Source organism: Oryctolagus cuniculus, chromosome 1, assembly GCF_964237555.1.
Source record: "Oryctolagus cuniculus chromosome 1, mOryCun1.1, whole genome shotgun sequence".
Taxonomy (NCBI): domain Eukaryota; kingdom Metazoa; phylum Chordata; class Mammalia; order Lagomorpha; family Leporidae; genus Oryctolagus; species Oryctolagus cuniculus.
Window position 1 is genome coordinate 62,782,129 of NC_091432.1, and position 12,523 is coordinate 62,794,651.

The 12,523-nt window shown below is 40.2% G+C and overlaps 1 protein-coding gene across 1 annotated transcript in view; it reads right to left on the minus strand.

The window, feature by feature from the left end:
- The window catches only part of RRM1 (ribonucleotide reductase catalytic subunit M1), a 36,601-nt gene that overhangs the window by 6,203 nt on the left and 17,875 nt on the right, over positions 1-12,523 (minus strand). The window contains exons 9-15 of the mRNA XM_002708730.5: positions 10,929-11,012; positions 9,589-9,750; positions 9,147-9,226; positions 8,386-8,587; positions 6,138-6,287; positions 5,327-5,548; positions 3,030-3,106 (exon numbers count right to left, since the gene is read on the minus strand). Coding sequence (XP_002708776.1) covers positions 3,030-3,106; positions 5,327-5,548; positions 6,138-6,287; positions 8,386-8,587; positions 9,147-9,226; positions 9,589-9,750; positions 10,929-11,012 — 977 coding nt within the window. The remainder of the gene's footprint in view (positions 1-3,029; positions 3,107-5,326; positions 5,549-6,137; positions 6,288-8,385; positions 8,588-9,146; positions 9,227-9,588; positions 9,751-10,928; positions 11,013-12,523) is intronic.

The window sequence follows — 12,523 nt, forward strand, 5'->3', positions numbered from 1 at the left end:
TGCAGTGGAGGATGGCCCAGGTGCTTGGGCCCTGCACCCCATGGGAGACCAGGAAAAGCACCTGGCTCCTGGCTCCTGCCATCGGATCAGCGCGGTGCGCTGGCCGCAGCGCGCCAGCCGCGGCGGCCATTAGAGGGTGAACCAACGGCAAAGGAAGACCTTTCTCTCTGTCTCTCTCTCTCACTGTCCACTCTGCCTGTCCAAAAAAAAAAAAAAGACATATCACTACAATTCTCATTCTCTATTATATTATGAAAAGGGAAAAATCATAGTATGAGGGTACTTCAAAAAATTTACAGACAATGGAATTAAAGTTTGTTTTGATGCAAAAAAAATTTGAAATTCATGATATCAGGGGTCTTCAAAGTTTATGAAAATCCATACTATGAAAACTATGCCTAAATTTCAAACTTTTTGCACCAAAATAAACTTATCTTCTAATTCGATTGTCCATATACTTTTGAAGTACCCTCATATACTCCTAGCTTCATCTATTACATTTTCAATTGTAAGTTCCTAGAAGGTTAACATCTTTTGAATAGTGCCAAAAAGAGTTCTTAACAAAGAATATACTATGTGACACACAGAAATTTCCACACTGCTCCAAGCTTATTCTTCAAAGCTCAGCGTGAGATTCCAATTCTGTAACATCTTCTCTGCCCAGACAGGCAATAAACACAAGTATCAAATACAAATAACTGCTCTGAAAACATTTTCTAAAACCTGTACCTTTATTATATTTTACTTCATATATCTTACTGCACTTAGTCTTAGGTTCTTGAGACTACATACAAACAGTATGTTTTCCTATTTTCTACCTATAGATTCATATACTGCTTAGAACAGAGCCAGAGGTCTTGACAGTGTTTGTACAACTGGGTTCTCAACTTCACATTGTCACTTTCTAGTTGCGAGGCCTCAAGCAAACCACCAGCTATAATTCCTCATCTGTAAAACAGCAACATCTTCTGTCTACAGACAGGAAAATGCTGTGATAAATCAAATGTGTGTTTCAATTTATCTGTAAATGTTCTGGATAAAGTCTAGAGAAACACACACTACTAACAAGGTTCATCATTGGGAAAAACACTGAGTTAAGTTTTTTGTTTTGTGGGACAAGTGGCTGGCAGAGATTATGAAGAAGGGCATAGAATTTAAACTCTACTAACAATGAGTGAATATAATGAATGAATAAATATCATTAATATATTAATTTTTAAATTCAAAAAGTCATGGGGGTGGGCATTTTGGCACAGTGGATCAGCTGCTGCTTGGGACACCTGCATCCCATATCAGAGTGCTGTGTCTGTGTCCTGATCCAGTTTCCTGCTACTGTGTATCCTGGGAGGCAGCAAGTGATGGCTCAAGAGCTCAGGCCCCTGCCACTACATAGGTGACTCAGACCAGATGGAGTTCTGGGCTTCTGGGTTTGGCCTGGTCCAGCCCTGGCTACTATGGGCATTTGGTGAGTGAACCAGTGGATGGAAGAATTTTTTTAAAGACTTATTTATTTACTTGAGAGGCAGAGTAACAGAGAGAGGGAGAGACAGAAAGAATGGTCTTCCACCCACTGGTTCACTCCCCAAATGGCCACTACAGACAGAACTGGGCTGATCTGAAGCCAGGAGCCAAGTGCTTCTTCCGGGTCTCCCACGTGGGTGCAGGGATCCAAGCACTTGGGGCATCTTATACTGCTTTCCCCCAGGCCATCAGCAGGGAGCTGGCTTGGAAGACGAGCAGCTGGAACCTGAATTTCCACCTATATAGGATGCCTGCCCAACAGGCAGATGCTTAACCTACTATGCCACAGTGCTGGCTCCCAGATGGAAGATCTTGGTGTTTCTCTTTTTCTCTGCCTTTCAAACAAATGAAAATAAAATAAACACTTTCACATATAAAATGCAGTACATATCCTTTTTTGTTAAAGTTGAATTTGCATGTAATATGCACATACACACACCCTCATAAGAAAATTTGAAGGCTGACAAACACAAAGATGCAATCAGGTATTCAGGTGTGGTGGTATCAGAAAAGTATTCATTCTCCTCCTCTTCCCATGTGTATTTTCCTAAACTTTCTAAGGTGTATTATTAAATTAACAGAAACAATCTTTAAGGAAAGTAATTATTCGTAGATGTCAAACTCAATGATAGAAAAGGAAAACATTGGTTTCATTATTTGCTCAGCAAAACATCCTGTCTGCCCTCAAACCTCATACGCTCTTTAGCTTAAAAAGCCTGCATGAGGCCAGTGCTGTGGTGCAGTGGGTTAAAGCCCTGGCCTGAAGTGCCAGCATCCCATATGGGCACCGGTTCTAGTCCCGGCTGCTCCTCTTCTGATCCAGCTCTCTGCTATGGCCTGGGATAGCAGTAGAAGATGGCCCAGGTCCTTGGGCCCCTGCACCCATGTGAGAGACCAGGAAAAAGCTCCTGGCTCCTGTTTTCAGATCAGCACAGCTCTGGCCATTGCGGCCATCTGGGGAGTGAACCGGCAAATGGAAGACCTCTCTCTCTCTCTGTCTCTACCTCTCTCTGTAACTCTGTCTTTCAAATAAATAAAATAAATCTTAAAAAAAAAAATAGCCTGAAAAGACTAACTTCTAAATCTTTCACACAAAGTTAACACATTACCCTCCAAAATCCCTAAATTGCTATGACAATCAATTCAAACAGAAGCCATGTATAAGGCCTATGTGGCTAGGTAATAAATAAAATAATGAAAAACATTAAGAGATCAAGAATATTTGGAAAAATAAAGGTTTATTGAGGAAAAGAATTATCTAATCTAGACTTTAAGTCCCTAAAACAAGGTCAGCTGTTTTCACTATGGTAAGCAACTTGCAGATTACTATACAAAATCTTATGAAGTATTTTTCCAAAAATAGCTCTGAGGTAGGTCATTTGGTCCATTTGAAAGAGGAGGAGAAAAAATTAGTTTCAAAAGTTAAAATGTTAAGTCTATTTTCTGAAGAGCCAAAGGAGAACTCAAACCCTCCTGTCTTTGAAGCTACCTTAAATCTCTCTACTTACTTTGCAATCTTCTCCTTAAGAAGTTTCCAGTCCCAAAGATCTGTGGGAGTAACATTCCACATATCATACTGAAGAATCTAAGAAATAAAATGCCAAAATTTGTGACATCACTCTATGACAATTTAAAACAAGAACAAAACAAATGGCCCACTGTCATGTCATCCCAACATAGGCTTTCTTCTAGTCAATTTGTGTGAGGAATACAAAGTCCACAGATTTTCCTGGACAAACGTCCATGTGTTCATACTGATCAGAAACAGGCTTAAAAAAACTGGCTAAGGCCTTCTCTTCCACACATCTCTGCTGAATCTTCTCAGAGAACCCACATCATAGCTACAAACTAGGAAATCCCAATGTTCATGAATACTTGCTGCTGAGATGCATTCTCTCTTTTTACAGGAACAGTTCACTCTGACCTTATCTTTCTTCACTGCCTTACCCTGTCCCTTGATCTTTTTAACTCAGCTAAAATCACCTATTTACAAACACCACACATTTTATTTCTGAAGTATCAGCAGAACATCAGAGCTAAATGAACATTTTTATGTAGCAGGGAATCCTATTGATACTACTGATAATAAAGGTGGTATGGAGGGCAGAGTTCTAAGATTCAAACCCAGATACCTCCCCCTAGTACACTGGCCATGTACAACTCCCTCTACTTGAGTGTAGACATCTGGGAATATGATGAATGTTCAGGATTATAGAACAGGTAAAGAGTTTTTGCAATGTGCAATTAAGGTTGCAAATCAGTTCAGTTTGAGCTAAACAAAAAGAAAATTATCTAAGGTAGACCTGACTTAATAAAAGCACTCAGAAGGACTCTTTAGATTGTCTCTCCCCTTGGTCTTGAAGAAGCAAGATGCCATAGGTTTTAAAGCTACAAAATGAATTCTGCCAACAGCCAAATAAGTTTGAAAGAGCACCCTGAGCCATAGATGAGACCATAGCCCCTACCAAGATCTTCACCACAGCTTCATGAAACCCAAAGAAGACGGTCAGCTAAGCCAAGCCTGAACTACTGACACAGGGAAACTGTGAGATAATACATGTATGTTTTTATAATCCACTAAATTTAGCAATAAAAAACTAATGCAGGCAGCATTTTTCTTGTTATTTCTGCAGTGACCACTTCTAAATTTTAAAAAATTAAGAGTATCATTTTTACACCAAAGGATAAAGGTACAGAAGTTTCTCATGGCTGGTGGAACAAATTACCATATACTTTGGAGCTTAAAACAACCAAATGTAAAGGCCAGTGTTGGGGCATAAGTGGGTAATGCTGCTGCCTGCAACACAACCATCCCACTTCCCACCCATCTCCCTGCTAATGGCCTGGGAAAAGCAACAAAATGATGGCCCAAGTACTTGGGCCCGATACCCATGTGAGACACCAAAATGAAGCTCCTGGCTTCAACCTGGCCCAGCCCTGGCCATTGGGGTCACCTGGGGAGTAAACCAGCAGATGGAAGTGCGCTCTCTCTCTCTCTCTCTGACTTCCAAATAAATAAATATTTTTGTTTGTTTGATGGTTTTATTTATTTAAGATTTATTTTATTTGTTTGAAAGACAGAGTTACAGAGAGAGGTAGAGACAGAGAGAGAGGTCCTCCATCCGCTGGTTCACTCCCCAGATGGCCACAACGGCAGGAGCTGCACCAATCCAAAGCCAGGAGCCAGGAGATTCTTCCGGGTCTCCCACGTGGGTGCAGGGGCCCAAGGACCCAGGCCATCCCCTACTGCCATCCCAGGCCATAGCAGAGAGCTGGATCAGAAGAGGAGCAGCCGGGACCAGAACCAGTGCCCATATGGGATGCCAGCGCTTCAGACCAGGGCTTTAACCTGCTGCACACAGCACAGGCTCCAATAAATATTTTTTTTTAATTTTATTCTTTCATAGTTCTGGAGACTAGGAACTCAAAAACCTGTTGGGAGGGGCTACACTTCCTGCAGAGGCACTAGAGGAGGTTCTGTTCATTGCCTCTTCTAGTGTCCAGTGGCAATCAGCATTCCTGGGCTTGTGCCTGTATTACTTGGATTTCTCCCTCCACGTTCCTTCTCTTTTGTTTATGTCTCTCTTACAGGACAACTGTCAGTAGATTTAGAATCCACCTAGATAATTCAGGATGATCTCTTCATCTCAACATCTCAATTATATCTGCAGAGACCCTTTTTTGAACCACGTAAGTGACAATCACAGATTATAGGGACTAGGATGTGGATATATCCTTTGGGGAACTACCATTCAGATCACAATGGGTACTCACAAGTAAAAGGACATTTCATTCATATACTTACTCCTTTGCTTACTGGACAGCCCTCATAGGTTTCATATGGGCCATGCTCCTTGGCTAGGTCACAGCTGGCTTCCAAGGCTCCATAATAAATAGTTTCAAAGATTTGCTTATTCAACAATTGGGCCTCTGGACTCTCAAAAGGATATCTCATCAGAATAAAAGCATCTGCCAGACCTTGTACTCCAATTCCAATGGGACGATGGCGTTTATTTGATAAGCAGGCCTTTGTGCCAACAGATTTAAAGAAAAACAGAATATCTGTTAAATTATGGAAAAGAAAAGGCAACATTCTACACTAAAAACACATATTTCCCCCTACTTCGGTTTTCTCACACAACTCCAACGATAACCATTTAAATGACAATGCAGACCAGGATAAATTCCTTCCATCTTGGATTTCAAAAGTTATTAATAAACAGGCCGGCGCCGTGGCTCAATAGGCTAATCCTCCACCTTGCGGCGCCGGCACACCGGGTTCTAGTCCCGGTCAGGGCGCCGGATTCTGTCCCGGTTGCCCCTCTTCCAGGCCAGCTCTCTGCTATGGCCAGGGAGTGCAGTGGAGGATGGCCCAGGTGCTTGGGCCCTGCACCCCATGGGAGACCAGGAAAAGCACCTGGCTCCTGGCTCCTGCCATCGGATCAGCGCGGTGCGCCGGCTGCAGCGGCGGCCATTGGAGGGTGAACCAACGGCAAAGGAAGACCTTTCTCTCTGTCTCTCTCTCTCACTGTCCACTCTGCCTGTCAAAAATAAAAATAATAATAATAATAAAAAAAAAAAAAAAGTTATTAATAAACAGAGAAATCTATTCATACCTCTGGGACAGGATAGTAATTTATATCAATAATTTTATTCAAGTTTCGGACAATAACTTTAGTAACTTCAGCCAACTTCTTAAAGTCATATGTGTGCTCTGGTGTGACGTACATATTCAAGGCCAGGGAAGCCAAGTTACAAACCGCAACCTGGAATGCAAAGGGAAAGCGTCAGGAATCGTAAGTTTGATTTCTTTCTTTCTCTCTCTCTTTCTTTTTTTTCTTTTTTTTTGGTAAAGATTTATTTGAAAGGCAGAGTTACAGAAAAAGAGGGAGAAATAGAGGGAGAATATCCATCTGTTTGTTCAGCATTATTATTCAGGTGTCCTAAGTGGGTGCAGGGACCCAAGGGCTTGGGCTATTTTCTGCTGCTTTCCCAGGTACATCAGCAGGGAGCTGGACCAGAAGTGGAGCAGCCAGGACTTGAACCAGCACTCATGGGATGCCAGCATGGAGAGCAGCAGCTTACCTGTTATACCCCAACGCCAGCCCCACAAGTTTGATTTCTCACCATGTCAATGACAGCACCATATTCTAACACCCTTAGACATTATAATTTTTAATTTTTTAAATTTGATTTCTCCCTCTTCATCCCTTATTAGTCCATTTCTAAATCCCACTGATTCTCTCTCTTCAAAACCTAGTTGCATATGTTGAGTCAGAACAAGCATCAGTGGGGGCCAGAGTTGTGACGTAGCAGGTAAAGCCACCACATGCGATGCTGGCATCCCATATGGGCACAGTTCATGTCCCGGCTGCTCCACTTCCAAACTAGCTCCCTGATAATGGCCTGGGAAAAGGAGCAGAAGATCCCCCAAGTGTTTGGGCCCTGCCACCCCCGTGGGGGACTCAGATGAAGCTCCTGGCTCCGGGCTTTGGCCTGGCCCTGCCCTAGCTACTGTGGCCATCTAAGGAGTAAATCAGTAGATGGAAAATCTCTCAGTATCTCCCTCTCTCTGTTACTCTTTCAAATAAATAAATAAAATCTTTATATGGATATCTTTAAGGGGTGGTAGGTGAACTGTATATTTTAAAAAGGATGAAAAGCAAAAAGAAAAAAAATAAGAAAATAAAAAGGATGAATTTTATTTTATATTATATTATATATATATATATCTTATATTATATCTCAATTTTTAAAAAGAACTCTGCATAGTTTGGCAAGCAAAAAAGGAACTTTGTACAGACAAATGACATGATCAGATTGTTTAAAAAGGGTCATTCTACCCTTACTTGCATATAAGTCATTTCCTTCCAGGTAAATTACAAGTTTCTAGAATGTAGCAACTAAGCCATATTCACTGACAATACCAGAGCACTTAGTATGGTGTTTTACATACAGCTGGTGCTCAATAAATTTTGAATTAAACTTCAACCTTAGCAGTATATTCAATTTACTTCCTATTTACTTCCTGACTTTACATTTGTAATTATTTTTAGGGTCCTAAAATTGGAGATCTGCTCTTTCCTGCTTTCCATAGTTACACCAAATATCCAAGCAGCCTGCCATCCAACTACTACAACATTCTCTTTAGGCTAGCCTCTAACCTCTTCTTACACTAAGACACTATAATCAAAAGCAAGAATCATCCCCTTCATCTTACCATTTTGATATTTTTCCTATCAGAAAAATACAAGAGCTTCCTACCTCTGTGACTTGTCAGCTTCTACCTCTGTCTCCTTTCTTCCAGCCATAGCCATTTCTATACCAAGCTTTAATTTGTTTGCATCGTCAAAACAAACTTAACTTGATGTGCTTTGCACAAAACCTAGTCCTCTCTGGTCTATCATTTCCCAAATGGAAAGCTTTTTCCTAAACCAATTTAAAAAAAAAACCAAACCCATGCTCCTTGTCTAGCCTTGGCTCTGTGTTAGAATTTTATCGCGCCATTCACAGAAAGGATTCCCTGCGTGCTTACATACTTTAAACTGAAAGAGCATCCCAATGTATTCTGTGTTTCTCCTAAACTACCACAACAGTATATTGCTATTTTTCCCAAATAAATATTGTTATAATGATGTGTATATAAAAAAAGCTGACTTTTTCCTACATAGCTTAGATTAAAAAATATTTACAGCTATGGATCACATGTCTTTCTTCCTTTGTAATCTATTTTAGCTCTCTTCTGCTAACATCAAACTATGAAAACTCCCTTCACTCTCCTGATGAAATCAATTGGGGGATGCCCAAACAATAGCTGCCTAAGATCTCTACCTTGGTACTGAAGGCAGAAATTTTTCTACCCACCTCATCTTTGCTTGTATATTCTACTACTTCTGTGCACAGGTTGCTGCACTTGATGGTTCCAAGGTTCTGCTGGTTGCTCTTCCGATTACAGGAATCTTTGTAGAGCATGTAAGGGGTACCTGTCTCTGTCTGAGACTCAATGATGGCGTACCAAAGCTGTTGAGCTTTTACAACTTTGCGGACACGACCCTGTTTCTCATAACTGAAAGGCAAAGTTAATATTTTAATACTTATTCCTAGGAAAATCTTCATTGCAGACAGTTTGAACAAAGATAGTAAAACATAAAATTATGAAAACTCTTAGACCCCTTCCATCCCAATCCCACCATATCAATAATACTTTCATAATAAAAGATGAAGCACTTTAATACTGTGCTAATTTTAATTATCTACTGATATGTGTGTCCTATTTGCTCACGATCCCTGTATTAATATAAAGTGTAATTTACTTTATCAAAAGTACTATATGGCAGAGCAAAACAAGAGCTCTGAAAGTCTTCATCTTAACTTTTATAAGAATCAATTTAAAAGTCCAAGCACCTATTTATTTACATGTCCCAAAGTTTTAAGAAAGAAAGCAGAAGCCAATGTTGAAGAGTCAGGAGGCAATCATGACCAAAATTAAATTAATTAATATTCTCTCTTAGATGCTTCTGAAGATTCCTAGAAATGAGTTAATGACTTACATACTTTTGGTATTTGGATGCCCCAAATAAAAGAGAAGCCATGGTTAAAACATTACTTTCATATTTTTCCCATACCTTTCATAGAGTTTCTCAAATTCCTCTCCCCAAACTTCATCCAAACCAGGACACTCATTTGGACACATCAAGGACCAGTCCTACAAAGGGAAGAAGAGCACCACCCACAAGAAATTTGAAATAATGCACCATAATACATTAGAAACACTCCAAAGATAAGGTGGCTTTTGTAGGCTCTCAGAAATTTTCTATACAAATAATCATTTTGGGTTCAGGCCCAAACATCCAACTTTGTCTGTCTGTATATGACCTTTTCAACTTTAGGTTAGATAGCATCTACTTTTCAGAATGGAAACACAAGAAGTCAGGCACAGTAACTCTTTAATTTGTTCAGAATGCCTTCTGCAACATGACCATCCTAAGCATGACTTCAGATGACTACATAAAAGAAGCATCACACATAAATCAAGTTGCTATTCCCAATAAGTACCTATTCTCTCACCTGATTAGTCTCCACTCGTTTCATGAAGAGATCTGGAATCCAAAGAGCAAAGAAAAGATCCCTGGCACGCTGTTCTTCCTTTCCTGTGTTCTTCTTTAAATCAAGGAACTCAAAGATATCTAAATGCCAAGGCTCCAGGTAAATAGCAAATGCTCCAGGACGCTAATGATAAATAAATCATTCTTTTCAGAATTGGAATGAAACAAAGAAATCGTGCATTTTCCAAACCTCTTTCATACTGTCTCCTTTGATCATCACTACAATTACTGAATTAAATGAAATAAAACAAAAGTACTATATATATGCAAAGTTGTAATATTTTTCTTACAACTGACATAAAGAAAATGTGGAATAAAAAAGATTAATGAACTTGTCCAATATAGCAAAGTACACTATAGCTGGACTGCCTATTCAGTTGCAGCCCAGCTTACTTTATACTGTATGACACACACGTGAAGCCCAAAGAAATTGTTCTAACTTTGACAAGATAAGCTATGCTCTTAATAAAGGTCAGAAAGGTGACCTGTCTTTTCAATGCCCTCAAAGTCTATCAGAGAGAAATTAAACTAGGTGATCAGTGTGCTTATATGTTCATAAAAGTCAGACTTTATTCACAAAAGATCCTGCTGATAACACTGCGTAAACCCAATTCTCTTAATTGCACTATTCCTTCTATAACATAGTGAAGAATAGAGGGTTTTGTTGTTTGGGTTTTGTTTTTTAAAGAAAGTCTAGAACATACAATTCTTTTATAACATTGGGTATTAACAGGAGTTACTACTTGAGAAATTATTTACAAATGAACTGTCACATAAAAAAGCTGACAGAAAACTGAAAATAGATCTTTGTAAAAATTAAGAGTGGGAATAGCAGAGGAAGGAGGAAGAAGGGTTGGAGCATGGGTGGGAAGAAGGGTAGGGTGGGAAGTATCACTATGTTCCTAAATCTGTATGTATGAAATACATGAAACTTGTATAACTTAAATAAAATTTTTAAAAAAAGCTGATTGATCAGAGGCTGCCTGAAGCCACAGATAAAGTTATGTGTAGGTGGGGGGAGGATGTTGGGGTGACAGCAAAGGCTCATGAGCAAACATTTTGGGGTAACAGAAATGTTCTGTCTTGATTGGTGTGATTATTTATACAAGTGTATACATTTGTCAAAACTGATTAAACAACACATTTACAGTGTGTGTACTTTAAAAGTAAATTATACCTCTTGAAGTTGATTTTAAAAGTAAAAATAAAAGCAAAATAGCAAAAAAACTATATATAATTAAATCATCTTATAGATATACATGGCTAAAGATTTTTAGTTCTGATTCCCCACACAGAGCATACCTTGTTTCCACCTTGATCCACATATCGAGCTGTGTTGTTATATACCCTCAGCATTGGTACAAGACCGTTGGAATTGCCATTTGTCTGAAAGAGAACCCAAGAATAAAAGCATGTGGAAGAGACAGAGAGGCCTAAGCAAGGTAAAGAACAACAAGGGCCAACAGTGACATATTACTGTCTTCCATTCTTTCATTAAAAAGGGTGCCAAGGGGCAGGCATTTAGTCTAGTGGTTAAGACACCTATGCCCCATTTTGGAGGACCTAGGTTCCATACCTGGCTCTGGCTCCTGACTCTAGCTTCCTGCTAATGCAGGAAGGCATTCTTGGAAGGCAGTGGCGATGGCTCAAGTTAACTGGTTTCCTGCCACAATGTAGCAGACCTAGATTGAGTTTTTCAACCTTGGTTTTGGCCCAGCACAGTATGGACTGTTGCAGGCATATAGGCCTCATTTCTAGGTGGAAATCTTTAAGTTTTACCTGCCCTCCACCTCCACCACTGCTTTCAAATAATAATGCCCATCATAAAATCAACAAAATATTGTGGAGCGGCCAGCACTGTGGCATAGCAGGTAGAGAGCCACCACCTGCACCACAGCATCCCAGCTCAAGTCCCAGCTGCTCCACTTCTGATCCAGCTCCCTGCTAGTGGCCTAGGAAAAGCAGTGGAAGATGCACCCACGTGGGAGACGGGGAAGAAGCTCCTGGCTCCTGGCTTGAATCTGACAAGAACCAGCCATTGTAGCCATTTGGGGCGTGAATCAGCAGATGGAAGGTCTCTCTTTCCCTCTCTCTCTCTCTGTTAATTTGCCTTTCAAATAAATAAAACTAAATATTAAAAAATATATATTGTAGAATAAATTATAATTACACACAAAGTTACTTCACAGCATTTTTTCTTTACACTAAGATATAATAATCACAAGTCAAAAGAATCTAAAATCGGCCGGCGCCGCGGCTCACTAGGCTAATCCTCCGCCTAGCGGCGCCGGCACACCGGGTTCTAGTCCCGGTCTGGGCGCCAGATTCTGTCCTGGTTGCCCCTCTTCCAAGCCAGATCTCTGCTGTGGCCAGGGAGTGCAGTGGAGGATGGCCCAAGTGCCTGGGTCCTGCACTCCATGGGAGACCAGGATAAGTACCTGGCTCCTGCCATTGGATCAGCGTGGTGCACTGGCCGCAGCGCGCCAGCCGCGGCAGCCATTGGAGGGTGAACCAACAGCAAAGGAAGACCTTTCTCTCTGTCTCTCTCTCTCACTGTCCACTCTGCCTGTCAAAAAAAAAAAAAAAAGAATCTAAAATCAGAGTAGCTAAATTTAAAGAAATTCAAAGGAGTTTACAATAAATGGGAATTACAGGTTGAATATCTTAATCCAAAATGCTTGGAACTAGAAGTGTTTCTGATTTTAGATTTTTTGAACATTTACACATACATGAGATATCTTGAAGATGGGTCAAGTATAAACATGAAATTCATTTGTTTCATATACACACAGTCTAGAAGTAATCTTATACATTTTCAATGTACCTCCATTTTAATTGTGACCTGTCACATGAAGTCAAGTGTGGAAGTTTCCACTTTTGGTATCATGTTGGTACTT